The 12721-nt window shown below is 39.2% G+C and overlaps 1 protein-coding gene across 1 annotated transcript in view; it reads left to right on the top strand.

Moving 5' to 3' along the window:
• ARHGDIB (Rho GDP dissociation inhibitor beta) overlaps nt 1-12588 on the top strand; it is a 19182-nt gene extending 6594 nt beyond the window's left edge. Inside the window, exons 2-6 of the mRNA XM_038576892.1 lie at nt 2881-3064; nt 3717-3800; nt 6357-6433; nt 9784-9847; nt 11880-12588. Of these exons, the coding sequence (XP_038432820.1) occupies nt 2887-3064; nt 3717-3800; nt 6357-6433; nt 9784-9847; nt 11880-12079 (603 nt within the window). The 5' untranslated portion in view covers nt 2881-2886 and the 3' untranslated portion in view covers nt 12080-12588. The remainder of the gene's footprint in view (nt 1-2880; nt 3065-3716; nt 3801-6356; nt 6434-9783; nt 9848-11879) is intronic.
• Nucleotides 12589-12721: the final 133 nt, after the last annotated feature.

The raw sequence follows: 12721 nt of genomic DNA, 5'->3' as shown, positions 1-12721 counted from the left end.
ATGGGCATATCCTTTTTGTCCTTTTATGAGGATTGTGACTTTCATCAGATTTTTTAAAAGACCTGTAATTTCCAAAAAGATTAAGAACCATCAATCAGTCCATAGTAGTTGTCCATCTTCCAACTCCTTCTCCACTTTGGAGAGTATGTGGTGATCATCAAATATTATGTTTTAAAGAAGCTTTCCTGGAGAATTGTTTTTCTAGTTCTTTATTTGCTGTATTATTATATTTTTATCTTTTTCTAATCAGATTTGAGCTGGTTTGGACTCATCTGGCTTTATATCTCTTTTTCGCATGCTATATAATTAACATTATCTCAGTGTGGTCCTGAATTTCCTCCTCTTTACTGCAGCAATACAGAATCTCAAGTTATCTTCTGCTATTATACGCCTTTCAAATAAATTTGTGTTTCATTTTTATGAAGCAATTATTATCTATCTGTTTGCAATGAATCAAGGAAATTTAGAATTGACATAAGTCTCAGAAGTACTAATAAAAATCTCAAGATCTAGAAGATTAATAAATTGACTTGCCAATGATCACACAGATGTGGTCAAATCCTGTCCTAGATCATGTCTTTGTCTTTTTCTCTCCCCTTCTCTCTCTCTCTCTCTCTCTCTCTCTCTCATTCTCCTTTCAAAATTGAGATTTCAGGGTGCAGAATAGTAATTCCCTGCAGGTTATGGAAATCACCTGGAGCTAGTTAGTGGGTGGGTGTGATGTTGTTATCTTCTGCAGGTGACTTGTTAGAACCAAGCAATATATTCCAGAAAGGCCTGTCCAACAAGAGATCCAAGACATCCTCATCTGTAGAAAGGCTTCCTGATGATCTGTCCACCTATTTGTCATGTGACTTCCACTCTGGGTATCTTGTCAGGGTCCTGGATATCACCAGAGGAGAACCTCTCTCTCCTGATTAATCTCATCTGGACTGCTCTTCATCTGCCCCTTAGTGATTGTCCTCAAATGCCCCAGAACCTCCAATATCCACCCACTGCATCCTTATTATTTTTCCAAGCAGTCCATTCACTTTCCCTGAGTGTTGTTTGGAATACCAGTTGACCTGGTCACAATCTTTATTATGCTGTTCTCAAGAGGCTTAGCTATGAGTGGTGCTGAGTCTTCAGCTGAGGCAAGAGTTGCCATAGGAACAAGCCTGCATGTTTCCTTCCTGCACAAGAAGTAGACCTGGGCATTGCAATGCTGTTTGCAGACTTGATCAAGCTGATGGTGCTTGGCCTGCTATTTTGCTAGAAGAGGATTGACGCACTGAGAGATAGCATTTCTTTTTATTCTCTGTTTTTTTCCTTCTTTTTCTGCTAAAATTGTTTTTGCTTGATTTCACTTCCAAATTATTTTCCTTTCTAATGCCAATGATGGAGACATTGAAACTCAAAACCTCAGCTGATTTTGGCCAGAGATAGCTTCACCCTCTGAGGGACTTTACAGAGGTTTGCAAAGTCACTCAGGATGAGATGTGCTGGATATTGTCTAGAGTTGTGCCACTTAGGATCAATGTAGTCTTTAACCACAGGCAGGGAAGACACTTACTCTTGGGGGAAGATTACAGGAAATCAGGAAATTATCTCCTTGCCCAAATCCCTCCCGTGTTTCCCTAAATAGCTCCATTGCTGCCAGCCACAGGCCTGAAATTCTTCTAGTTTATTAGGACACTGCAGTTCATCCAGCTATGGAAATTTGTGCATTTCTCTTAACCTCTAAATTGCAGTTTTCTCAATGATTGCATGGCAGGTTGGAATATCTCACCTCTAGAGGTCTTTTCTGCTCTGAAAATCTCTGACTATACATATGTTAAAACAAATTAATTTTTAAATCTATTATTCAGTCACTAACAATTAAGGGTGAATAATCCTATTAGAATCTCCCCCTCAATATTTTAACACATAGCAAATAAGTGGAGGTGATGAGGGAAGGAGACTCCAGGGTTTGCCCAGGTGAGGTCTTAGAGCATAAAGTCACTAGCAATCTGGTGAGGTAAGGGAGATACTCAAAGGGAAGGGGATCTAAAAAAGAGAGATCAATGAAAGGTAAAAGTAAAGTAAAGACATGCTAATCTTTACCATCTTGTCTGGAGGAACTTAAAGAGTCTTTTGGTATTTTATGTCATTTCAAAAGAACAGAAGATCCTTAGGTGTAGATCCAAATATATCAAACAATGGGGGTTGATAAATTGTCTAAACTATTCAATTATTATGAGAGATTCAGGAGAAACACAGAACCTGGTATCTGCCTTCAGGGAGTTATTAGCGGTGTTGGATGGAAACCATTCAGACACCTCAGGCAGGTGTCACAGGGGCCTACAATGCTGCGTGACTTACCTTTGAAGTATTTCAGGAGTTCAGAGAAAAATTCAATAACGGGAAGAAGCCAACCATTACTTTAGCTCCCTGTGTTTTGAAATCATCATCACAGAGATTATACAATGCTAAGAGCTCTGACACTAAAGGAGTGGCTGGATTTAGAGGACTGTGGTTATTTCTAGAATTGTTTGAACTGGGGCTATCTGCTCATTAGTTGGGATCACTTGTGTTATGTTGTTTCACTTGTACATTATTCACAAATGAGCTATTTCATTCTTGTCAGTTCTACTCAATGAATAGGAGACATTGGTCACAGTACAGAGAAATTCAGGAAGGTCAGAGAAAAGACCAAATGCTTTCTATGCTTATTGCATAAAAAGTAGTGAGATTAAACTAGGGGGAAAAATGCCCTGGAAAATCACTGATGACTACAGAAGTCAGTTAGGTCAAGGTTGGTGCTACCAGAAGCCCCAAAGACATTTTTCATATCCACTGACTTTTGGATAATGGACTATCATTCTCTCTCTCTCTCTCTCTCTCTCTCTCTCTCTGAAATAGATCAAAATGACTGAAAAGGCCCCAGAAGCACACCTGGAGGAGGATGTCGATGAGCTGGACAGCAAGCTCAACTATAAGCCTCCACCCCAGAAATCCCTGAAAGAGCTACAGGAGATGGACAAAGATGATGAAAGTCTAATCAAATACAAGAAAACACTCCTGGGGGACGGCCCTGTGGTGGCAGGTATATGTGGGGTGGGGGGGGATGGGGGACAAGTGGAAGGAGCCCTATAAGGCATAGATTTCAGGAACTCAGGAGCAGCTGCAGAAGACAGAGTACCAAATGTTACCAGAGCTAAGTGAGTGAGGCACAATCTATATGTGCTACATAAAGTTATGGGCTATCGGATGACGTTTTTTTTTGGAGAGAAAATGCAAGTCAGCATTGAAAGAAGCAAAAATTACACATGAGGGGGATTTAGAAAGAACTCCAGACTACCACTTAAAATTGTATTCTCTCCATCCTCTCACATTTTCTCTCCTTCTCTTTCTCACTCCTTCCTTTCCTAACCATTCATCTCTTTCACAGACACAACAGCAGAAAAAGATGTAGATGGGCAGTGCCCTAGCAGAGGAACTTGCCCACAGCCACCCAGGAAATGTTTGCTGTTGGTAACTAAGGCAGACCTACAAGTGTCTGAAGCAGAAATAGCACTGCTCTAATTTATAAGGTCATTACGACTGACATGATGAACCTGCCCCTTCCATTTCTGTTGCCACTCCGGATAGAGATATCACTTTTCTTTTTATGTTCCCTCTCTTCTACTCAAAAGATACACATACACTGTACACACATGTCTTTTCTCTATGTTTACATTCTTTTTTGAATCCTGCAGACCCAACAGCCCCCAATGTCACGGTCACCCGGCTTACCCTGGTTTGTGAGAGTGCCCCAGGACCGATCACCATGGACCTCACTGGTAAGTGGACACATCTGTTCTGCTCAAAGGGGCCCAGTGATAGGGGAAACTTAATCTCTGGGAACATTTAATCTCTGTCCCCCTCCCAGTAAAAGGAAGCGCCACTAAGGTGAATCCCAAAGAAACATATGCTAGGACCAGTTCACAAATCATTGCTCTCACAGTACACAGTATTTACCGTGCTTAATGAAAAATCCAATCTCTGTCTCTATGTAATGGAAGACAGACAGTACAGTCATAAGTATTGGATATATTTACTTGTATCATTATATTTACTTCAGATTTTTATCTCCACACAGCAGCATGGGAATGACTTACTATTCACATAAAAAGACTGATGATGGAAATATTAAGAATCAAGCTGTATGCTTCTGAAAAGTAATATTCATACAATCTAAATATCAGAGAATATTGATCTTATATCAACTCAAGAACTTACCTGAAAGCAAGGAGCAATCTAAAACCTTTCAATTAGTGCTGGGAATTCCACGGTTAAGTACCATTTTAGCTTAAAGCTCTGATTCTTGTATAAGCAACTTCCCCCACTAAAGATGTACAAATTAAGGTGTTATTTCCTTTCCTCTTATTGTGACAAGGGTCAAGTCCTTGCCTGATACTTAAATCTTATGGAGATAGAGGCTGAGAAGGTGGGTATTTTGGAGGCAATGTGCATCTGAGAGGAATGAGGGAAGGGCCACAGAGCCAGGAGGTTGGAGGCATCTGAGGCAGATCTTCAGGGAAAAAGAACATTATTCCCAGAATCAAAAGGTGGTCTCATGAGACAGAGGAAAGCATGACTCCTTAGCAGCTAGGTGATTCCCCTCTCACAGGACATATCCACTCTTGACCTTATATGGGCTTATTTGTCTGAAGGAGGAAATCAGAGGCTGAGAAGACACACTTCCCCTTCAACTGAAATCATTACAGCAGACATAAATTCAACTACCCCCACCTTCTAGTATCTCTCTAGGACAATCTCTCTCTCTCGCTCTCTCTCTCTCTCTCACCAGGACTCAGGCCTCTTCCTGTGTGAAATTGTGTAACATTACCAGGTATAACCGTCAGTTTGTGAGATAAGGTCTGAATTAGCGCTAAGGAAATCAATGGGCCTGATGACATTGCAGGGAAAACTCAATTTCTTTCACTTTCTTAGCATCGGGATGCCCAAATATGGTTTTCTGTCACCAAGAAGCTGCTGAGTTGAAGCCTAGCGTGTGTGTGCATATATATGTGTGTGTATATATATGCACACACACATACACATATATATAATACACATAATATATATAGTATATATACAAAATACATAGTATATTATATACATATAATACATATATGCAGTACACACATAGTGTGTATGTGTATATACATATATAATGTATAGAATATATAAAAATATATATATTTATTATATACAAATAATATATATACTACATATACATAGTGTGTAAATATATATACATATATACATTATATATACATCACATATACATATAATACGCATGATATATAGTATATATACAAAACATATAGTATATTTATTATATACATACTATATACACATAGTGTGTGTATATATACACATGTGCACACATATACATGGTATGAAGCACATGCACAGAACTAAATAAAACACACACAGAGAGAGACACATGCACACATACACTCACCCCTGAAGTCAGATGGTACAGGATCACACTGGGAGAAGAACAGAGAGTGCTTACGTCTCTAACCAGAGTACCAGAATCAGAGTCAGATCCTGGTTTTATGGGGCCAAAGTTTTTATCACTTAAGTGACTTTCCTGAAGAAAAATAATGTGAGATTACAAATGCAAATGCAAAGTTAAGTACAAAAGTGAATGTATATTTAGAACAATAAAAAGGAGCCAAACAAGTAAATTTTTTAAAGCTAGAAAATGCCACAGATGTCACCAAATCTACAAAACCAAATAGCTGATACTCTTATATTTTTCTTTTATTTATTTATTTGAAGGGCAGGGACATATTCTTTAATCATCTCTTTGTATGGCCACATATACAATATCATTTTCAATAGAGAAAATAAAAAGGTAATTCAGGCTTTCCTCTGGGATGACTGATTGAAATCTGTTTTTATTACTTACAATTAGAAAGACATTGTCAGGGCAGCTATTTGGCTCAGTCGGTAGAGTATGCATCCCTCAATCATGAGGTCATGAATTCAAGCCCCACATTGGGCATGGAGCCTACTTTTAAAAAGAAAAAAAAAAACATTGTTGTACATAACTCTTTGATGACAATACCTTGTATATTTTAGCATTATCATCAAACTTGGGGGGGGGAGTGCTATCACATTTTTTTCATATCTAGCTGTAAGATTTCAGCCATTTCAAGGGCAGGTGCCTATGTGCCTATGTGTGTGCATGTACGTGTGTAATCTCAAATATTCTTCAAGTTGAGGTCCACGTGCACCATGCTGTGATGGGCCCAGCAAACAGCTCTGGGGTTTAAACTTCAATCATCTCTTTGTGTTTCTCCTTCTGAGGAGAATAAACTCTTTCTAAATCTGTTCTACAGGGGATCTTGAAGCCCTCAAAAAAGAAACTTTTGTGCTAAAGGAAGGTGTTGAATACAGAGTCAAAATTCACTTCAAAGTAAGTATCTGCATGTATTTATAAAGTCTGCATTCTTCCTATAATCAGAGAAAGAAAAAATCAAATGTCTTGCATTATGTTGTCATAGTTTTTGTGGTTTTTTTCCCCTGGATCTGGACTGTACTCTCCCCAATTCTGAGCTCGACCTGTTGAGGCCCACTATTACTTCACACCTTTGCCCTACCAGAACCTTCTCCTTGAAATTTCCGCTGATCACTTCACCCACTGGGAACTCTGGATGCTCCCATCCATGAAGTACTCCCTGCTTTATCTTGTACCATTTGTGCCATTTCTTCCCTGTACAGCCCAAGCGCCCTGAGAAAGGAGAGATTATATATCTCTTTTTTCCAATGTTTTACACAAAACTATGTAATTTATGTAAATATGTAAAAAGTAAACTTTTTACATATTTAGTGAATATTATTGAGGAATCAATAAATGTATGAATCAATTAATAGTAAGAAATGGAACAGATAGAGAGTCTTAGTTCTAATTGCTCAAGGATTATATAAATCCAGGGAGTGTGGACCTTGGTAAATAACTGGAAATTACAATTATAGTTGTGGAGCAAGCAAATAGGTAAGAGCAAATACTAAACAGGAGATAAATTGACATATAATGAATAGACATATTCCCCCAGTGAACAGCCAAAAGCAAAAAAGGAAAATAATCTTGGCTGAAAACAAGTAAGTCAGAAATGTACTATTTGCTCTTAGTTGCTTATATTTGCCTTGGTTGCCCTTCTCAGCATATTCTTTAGGGCCACCAAGGAAGATCCCATCTGCTCTCTGTGTTTGAACACTGGGCTCTTTTTTCCCCCCTCATTCGGGGTCTGTGAACAATCACTGAGTACCATATATAAATATGCCTCAAAATAATTTCATTCTGAAAATATTTGTTGACACCTACTCTATATATGGTTCACTTGCTTGTTTCCTATAGTATTATTTATTATTGAAGTACCTGAGAGTCTGATATTATATCCAAATATGCCTAGAATTATATCCAAGGCATTATATCCAAATAGTCTTAGGATGGGTTACACACTGGTTGAATTTTTAATCATTAGTGCTACTATCTTAATTTGTCAATTTAGTAAGCCAGTTTGTACCAAATGAAACAGGACAGGTAAATTTTGATGGGAATAAGATCAGAAGGAAAAGTCTGGGGTATGGGCTTCAGCTATGGTTGGGAAGGCAGAAGAGAATGTAGTAGTCAGTATTATGCATTAAGGTGATGGAAGAAGAGGGTACAGAAAGGAGTTTTCAAGTCCCATCTGCTTCAGAGGCTTAGCATTTTCTTAAGAGAAAAACCACGCTGTGTGTGACCCACACAAAGTTGAACCAATCTGTGGCCAGTCCTAGTGTGAAGCAACCGTTAGAAGAAACACCAGCTTAAAATTGGAAATAATTGAGAACCAATTTAAATCTTTACTGACATCTGTTGAAAAATATCTAAGACAATTTGCATTTATAACACCAGCAACACATCCTAAAACCCTCTTGCATTATCTTTCTCCTAATTGCACTCGGTGTTCTCTTTATTCCCCGCAAACTTCATGGCTCTCTCTAAAACTTGGCCTGGGATGTTTCTTTTAATTTCTTTGCCTTTTCCTCCTGCTTCCCAAGGAAATGCAGTACATTCTCTCTGACTTCCATAGCTGTCATGTCACTAAGGCTTCTTCCTTCTGGGAAGAAGGAGAGCAATATAGCGGGGCACGCAGATGGAAGAAGAGAATACTATGAATATTCATACTTTTCTCTTACTCATCTCAAACATATTTATATTAAAAGATCCCTTGGGGCACCCGGGTGGCTAAGTCAGTTAAGTGGTTAAGCATCCAACTCTTGATTTCAGCTCAGGTCATGATCTTAAGGTTCTGAGATCGAGCCCCATATTAGGCCTGTCCTAGGCATGGAGCCCACTTAAGATTCACTCCCTCTCCCTCTGCCCCTCCCACCCTGTCAGATAGATAGATGATAGATAGATAGATAGATAGATAGATAGATAGATAGATAGATAGATGATAGATAGATAGAACCCTCTATGGAGCAGTAGAAAAACAGAGGATTCTGTTTTGAAGTCCTTATTGCTGAATAACAATTGCCATTCCTGTTTTTTAGTCTTTTTGCCACCAGACCACATCTCCCATGAGGCCCAAAGGACTAGCTGAGAGACTTCTAGAAAATGCATTCCCTTTTTTCCTATTTGTATGAGCCACATCTGGCAGAGTAATCAGAATGTTTGGGTGTCATTTTAGCACAATTTCTTTGATGAAGCTGTTTCCATTCTGTCTGCTTTTGATAGATTTATACTATAGATTTTACCGAGTGACAGTCTAGAACCTAAGCCAGCAGTGTTTGCTGCTGTGCTAGCTCATCACCAATGAAACAAAATGTAGCACTGAAAAATTGGTTTAATTACTCTGACCAAAACAAATAGGCAGCCATAATTACTATTGGGAGAAATTATTTGAAGATGCTTTCATTCTTCATCTTGGCAAACAATTAACTAAGCTCTCCAGTACTGACGCAACCTCCGTTTTGTTTGTATAAACATGAGTGCTGTATAAAATTAATGGACAGCCCAGTTCAATCCTAAGTAAAATGAATCATGGAAAAACAAAGTGCTTGTGCTCTGTATATTTTCATCCTGTTTTAGTGACCTTTCTTTGAAAGGCCTGGGGAAGTGGTGACATCTCTGACAACATCTGAAAAGGACAGACATCCAAAATGCTTGCCAGACATGAGTGGATTTCACCCATTATTTATATGTAGGGAAGATGTTTCTGGGGGCCCATCTTCTCATCATTAGACTCCAATCTCAGGGAAATTATGGGTGCAACCATCTTCTAGACTCAATTTTCATTATAGCTTTTTTCCTTGTTGTTTGTTTTTCATGCTAGGTGGATCATTTCTGAGGTTAGGGTTTTCAGGTATTCATATAACATTTTCCATTGGTACCTTTGTAGCCTTTGCTGAGACAAGGATGGTCTTCTGGCCAGCAGTATCAGGGAGGGAGAGCTCAAGATCATTCTTTGGACTTTTAGAGGAAGGAAAAATGTAATGAAGAATACTGAGACAATGTTCTAATTAAACACACCCCACTCCCAAACCGAATAGCACAGTACTTGATGATTAAAACCAAATTGGCAATGTCGAGTCTTGTGATCTCCTCTCCAATCTCTGCCTCACCACCACACTAAATGAAAATAATAACACTTACTCTGAATGAAATCTTAACCTTCCTTCAGCTTCAAAGAAGACTCAGCTAGGTAGGATAAGCATGAAAGATAAGGAAAAATGAAGACCATTTTTAATCTGAGTTGCTTGGATCCTTCCTGCCTACAGGTGAACAGGGATATTGTGTCAGGCCTGAAATACGTTCAACATACCTATCGGACTGGGGTGAAAGGTAAGGGACCCGCACTTCACGCTTTCCCAAACTCTGCTCCCTGCTGATACTTAAACTTCTGCTTATTAATAATTGTAGTCATAGACTCATTTAAAAATCTGACAAAAAGCTTTGGACACTCTCCCAGGAAGGAGCACACATATACCTCTAACCTAGACATTAATGGCAAAGCCTACATTCAGAGACCGAGTTTAGACTCGATCAACCACTAACCTTCAGCATTCAGCTTCCGTGATTTAAGCTTATTATTCATAAAGAAGAAGTGTAACCAAGATAAGTTTGAATAAAAATGGACTATATTAAAATACCCTCAAAAGTTAAAAAAAAAAAAAGAAAGAAAGAAAAAAAAAGAAAAAGAAAAATTAAAAAAAAATCTTTTAAAAGAAGCAGTTCACAGGTATAAACCTAAGTGTCAGAGAAATCCAAGACTGGAAGGATCTATCCAGTGGCGTGTTTTTTGGGAATAGGAGTTGGCAGTAGCATGTGGGCAGGTGTGGAGTGGGGGTGGGGGGGCAGCACTTAATTTTTAAAACAAAGAAATAGAATTCTTTCTAAATTAAGAAAAGCTATGATTGAGACATAATATGACATATGATCTGCAGTTGCACTTGACAAATTGTACCTAAACTGTAGCTGCCTTGGGGAACTGTCTTCAGTTTCCTTCCATTATTATTGGCAGGGAGAAATGAAATTTGGAAAGGTGATAGAAGTACTTATACAGTTCCCTTTTACCTTGGGTGCTCTCTTCTTCCAGGGGTGTGAAGCAGTAAGGCACAAGTCAGTTCCACCAAATTACTAAACAAAGGATTAGGGGAAAAATTGTTTGACAAATTTTCATGACATAGACGACCACTCCACTATCCAAATCCCACAGAAGATTGTTGACCTGGAAGATCTTAACTGGTCTTTCCAGTACCGAGTCTCATGAAAAAAATAGTTCAGTTTCCTATTTTCCTTTGGGTATAGAGATTATGTTGCCTCACTTAGGCAAGAGGATGATGATATGCCTGTAGCTGTTCCTCCAAACTTATTGACAACACTGAACATCTAAGTACACATTGCCTGCCTGTGTACCTACTGACCTTTAGTTATTCTTTCTAATGCCCTACCTTTTTAAATATATATCCCCGTTATTCACCTATTAATAACTTTGGTTCGCTATTTTCAACATTTGAACCAGTTCTTCACTTTTTTTTAACCAAATTATTGACTTCCCCCTTCCATCTGGTATTTCCATTCATGAGTTCTGTTCATTCCGATCACCAGCTGTTACCTTACCCCCCCCCCAACTAATATGTTCATAGAATGAGAGTTGTAGGTAGAAGACCCTTGAGGCTCACTGTATATAAAAAGAAGCAGAGTCCCAGAAATGTTATGTGCTGTAAGTGATTGCAAAGCTGAGACCAGAACTCAGATCCCAATTAATGAGGGACTTTTAATGGTATAATCTGCTATATCTCCATAAAAGAAGGGTCTTGATCCCCATGGATTTAAGGTGCTGATTTCCCAACTTTCCTGACAGCATCAGCTGTGATGCTTTTTAAAAACATTGATTCTTGGGGTGCCTGGGTGGCTCAGTCGGTTAAGCTTCTGCCCTTGTCTCAGGTACTGATCTCAGGGTCCTGGGGTCAGGCTCCCTGCCCAGCAAGGAGTCTGCTTCTCCCTCTTCCTCTGACCCTCCCCTTTCTTGTGCTCTTTCTCATTCACTTTCTCAAATAAAATCTTTTAAATAAATAAATATATAAATGAATGAATGAATAAATAAATAAATGCACTGATTCTTGGCACTGCTCATAGCAGATTACTGATCCATAGTCCCTGAAAGTGAAACTGTATTATTAAAAGACACTCCAATAAAAAAATATTTTAAAGGAAAAAAAAAATACCCCAGGTAAATCTGATGTTTAGCCAGGCTTGGAAACTATGGCTTTTGGGTTTGATCGCCGTAGGCTGTACTCCAAATGTTCCAGTTTTCTGTGTTTGCTTTTCTTCTGTCTGACTCTTCCCCTAATGAACTTTTCTTTCTTCCTAGTGGATAAAGCAACATTTATGGTTGGCAGCTACGGGCCTCGGCCAGAAGAGTATGAGTTCCTGACTCCAGCTGAGGAGGCTCCCAAGGGCATGCTGGCTCGAGGCACTTACCACAACAAGTCCTTCTTCACTGATGATGACAAGCATGACCACCTTACTTGGGAGTGGAACCTGTCCATTAAGAAGGAGTGGACAGAATGAGTGCATCTGCCCATCCCTTTCCCTACCCTGCCACCCAGAAGTACCTTCTCAGTCATGTTCACTACCCCATCCCTCCCCCCATTCACAGCTGGATCCCTTCCTCAATGCTCCCCACTTTCTGTTATCAATGTATCTTAAGGCACCATGTCTCTCAAAGTGTTCACTAGCACAAGATGCTTAAAACCCAGACTTTAATCCTGCCCATTCCTTCTGGTCCCCCATCATGACCAGATCTTCAAAATTCTTCATTTCAATACCCAGTCATTTAATAGTTCCTTCTATTTTTCCCATTTGAGCAACTAGAGGCCAGGAAATAGGCAAACTATCACTAACAGTCCTTTTGCCTTGGGTTCCAGTAGCTCATTCCCAACCCTGGATTCTTCTGTGGTTGCTGCTGGCTCAATGAAGGTCCCTAATCACATTCCCTACCAGTTGGGGTTCTTCTTTTCTGGGAGACACTGTAAAGAGCACAAGAGAGTAAATAAAACAGTTGTATGATCTGACTGAGACCTTCATTTCCCTGCTTTCTTCCTTTGAACAAATATGATAACTAAATCATTTATATTCATGAGTTTCCTCAGAGGGCATGTGGGCTGGACACAGCAGAGAAGGTTTTGTCTCCCTGTTCTAGTGTGATGAGCA

The sequence above is a fragment of the Canis lupus genome, chromosome 27 (assembly GCF_011100685.1).
Source record: "Canis lupus familiaris isolate Mischka breed German Shepherd chromosome 27, alternate assembly UU_Cfam_GSD_1.0, whole genome shotgun sequence".
Classification (NCBI taxonomy): Eukaryota; Metazoa; Chordata; class Mammalia; order Carnivora; family Canidae; genus Canis; species Canis lupus.
Note: the sequence above shows the minus strand (reverse complement) of the source record. Positions and strands in the feature narration are given on the sequence as shown.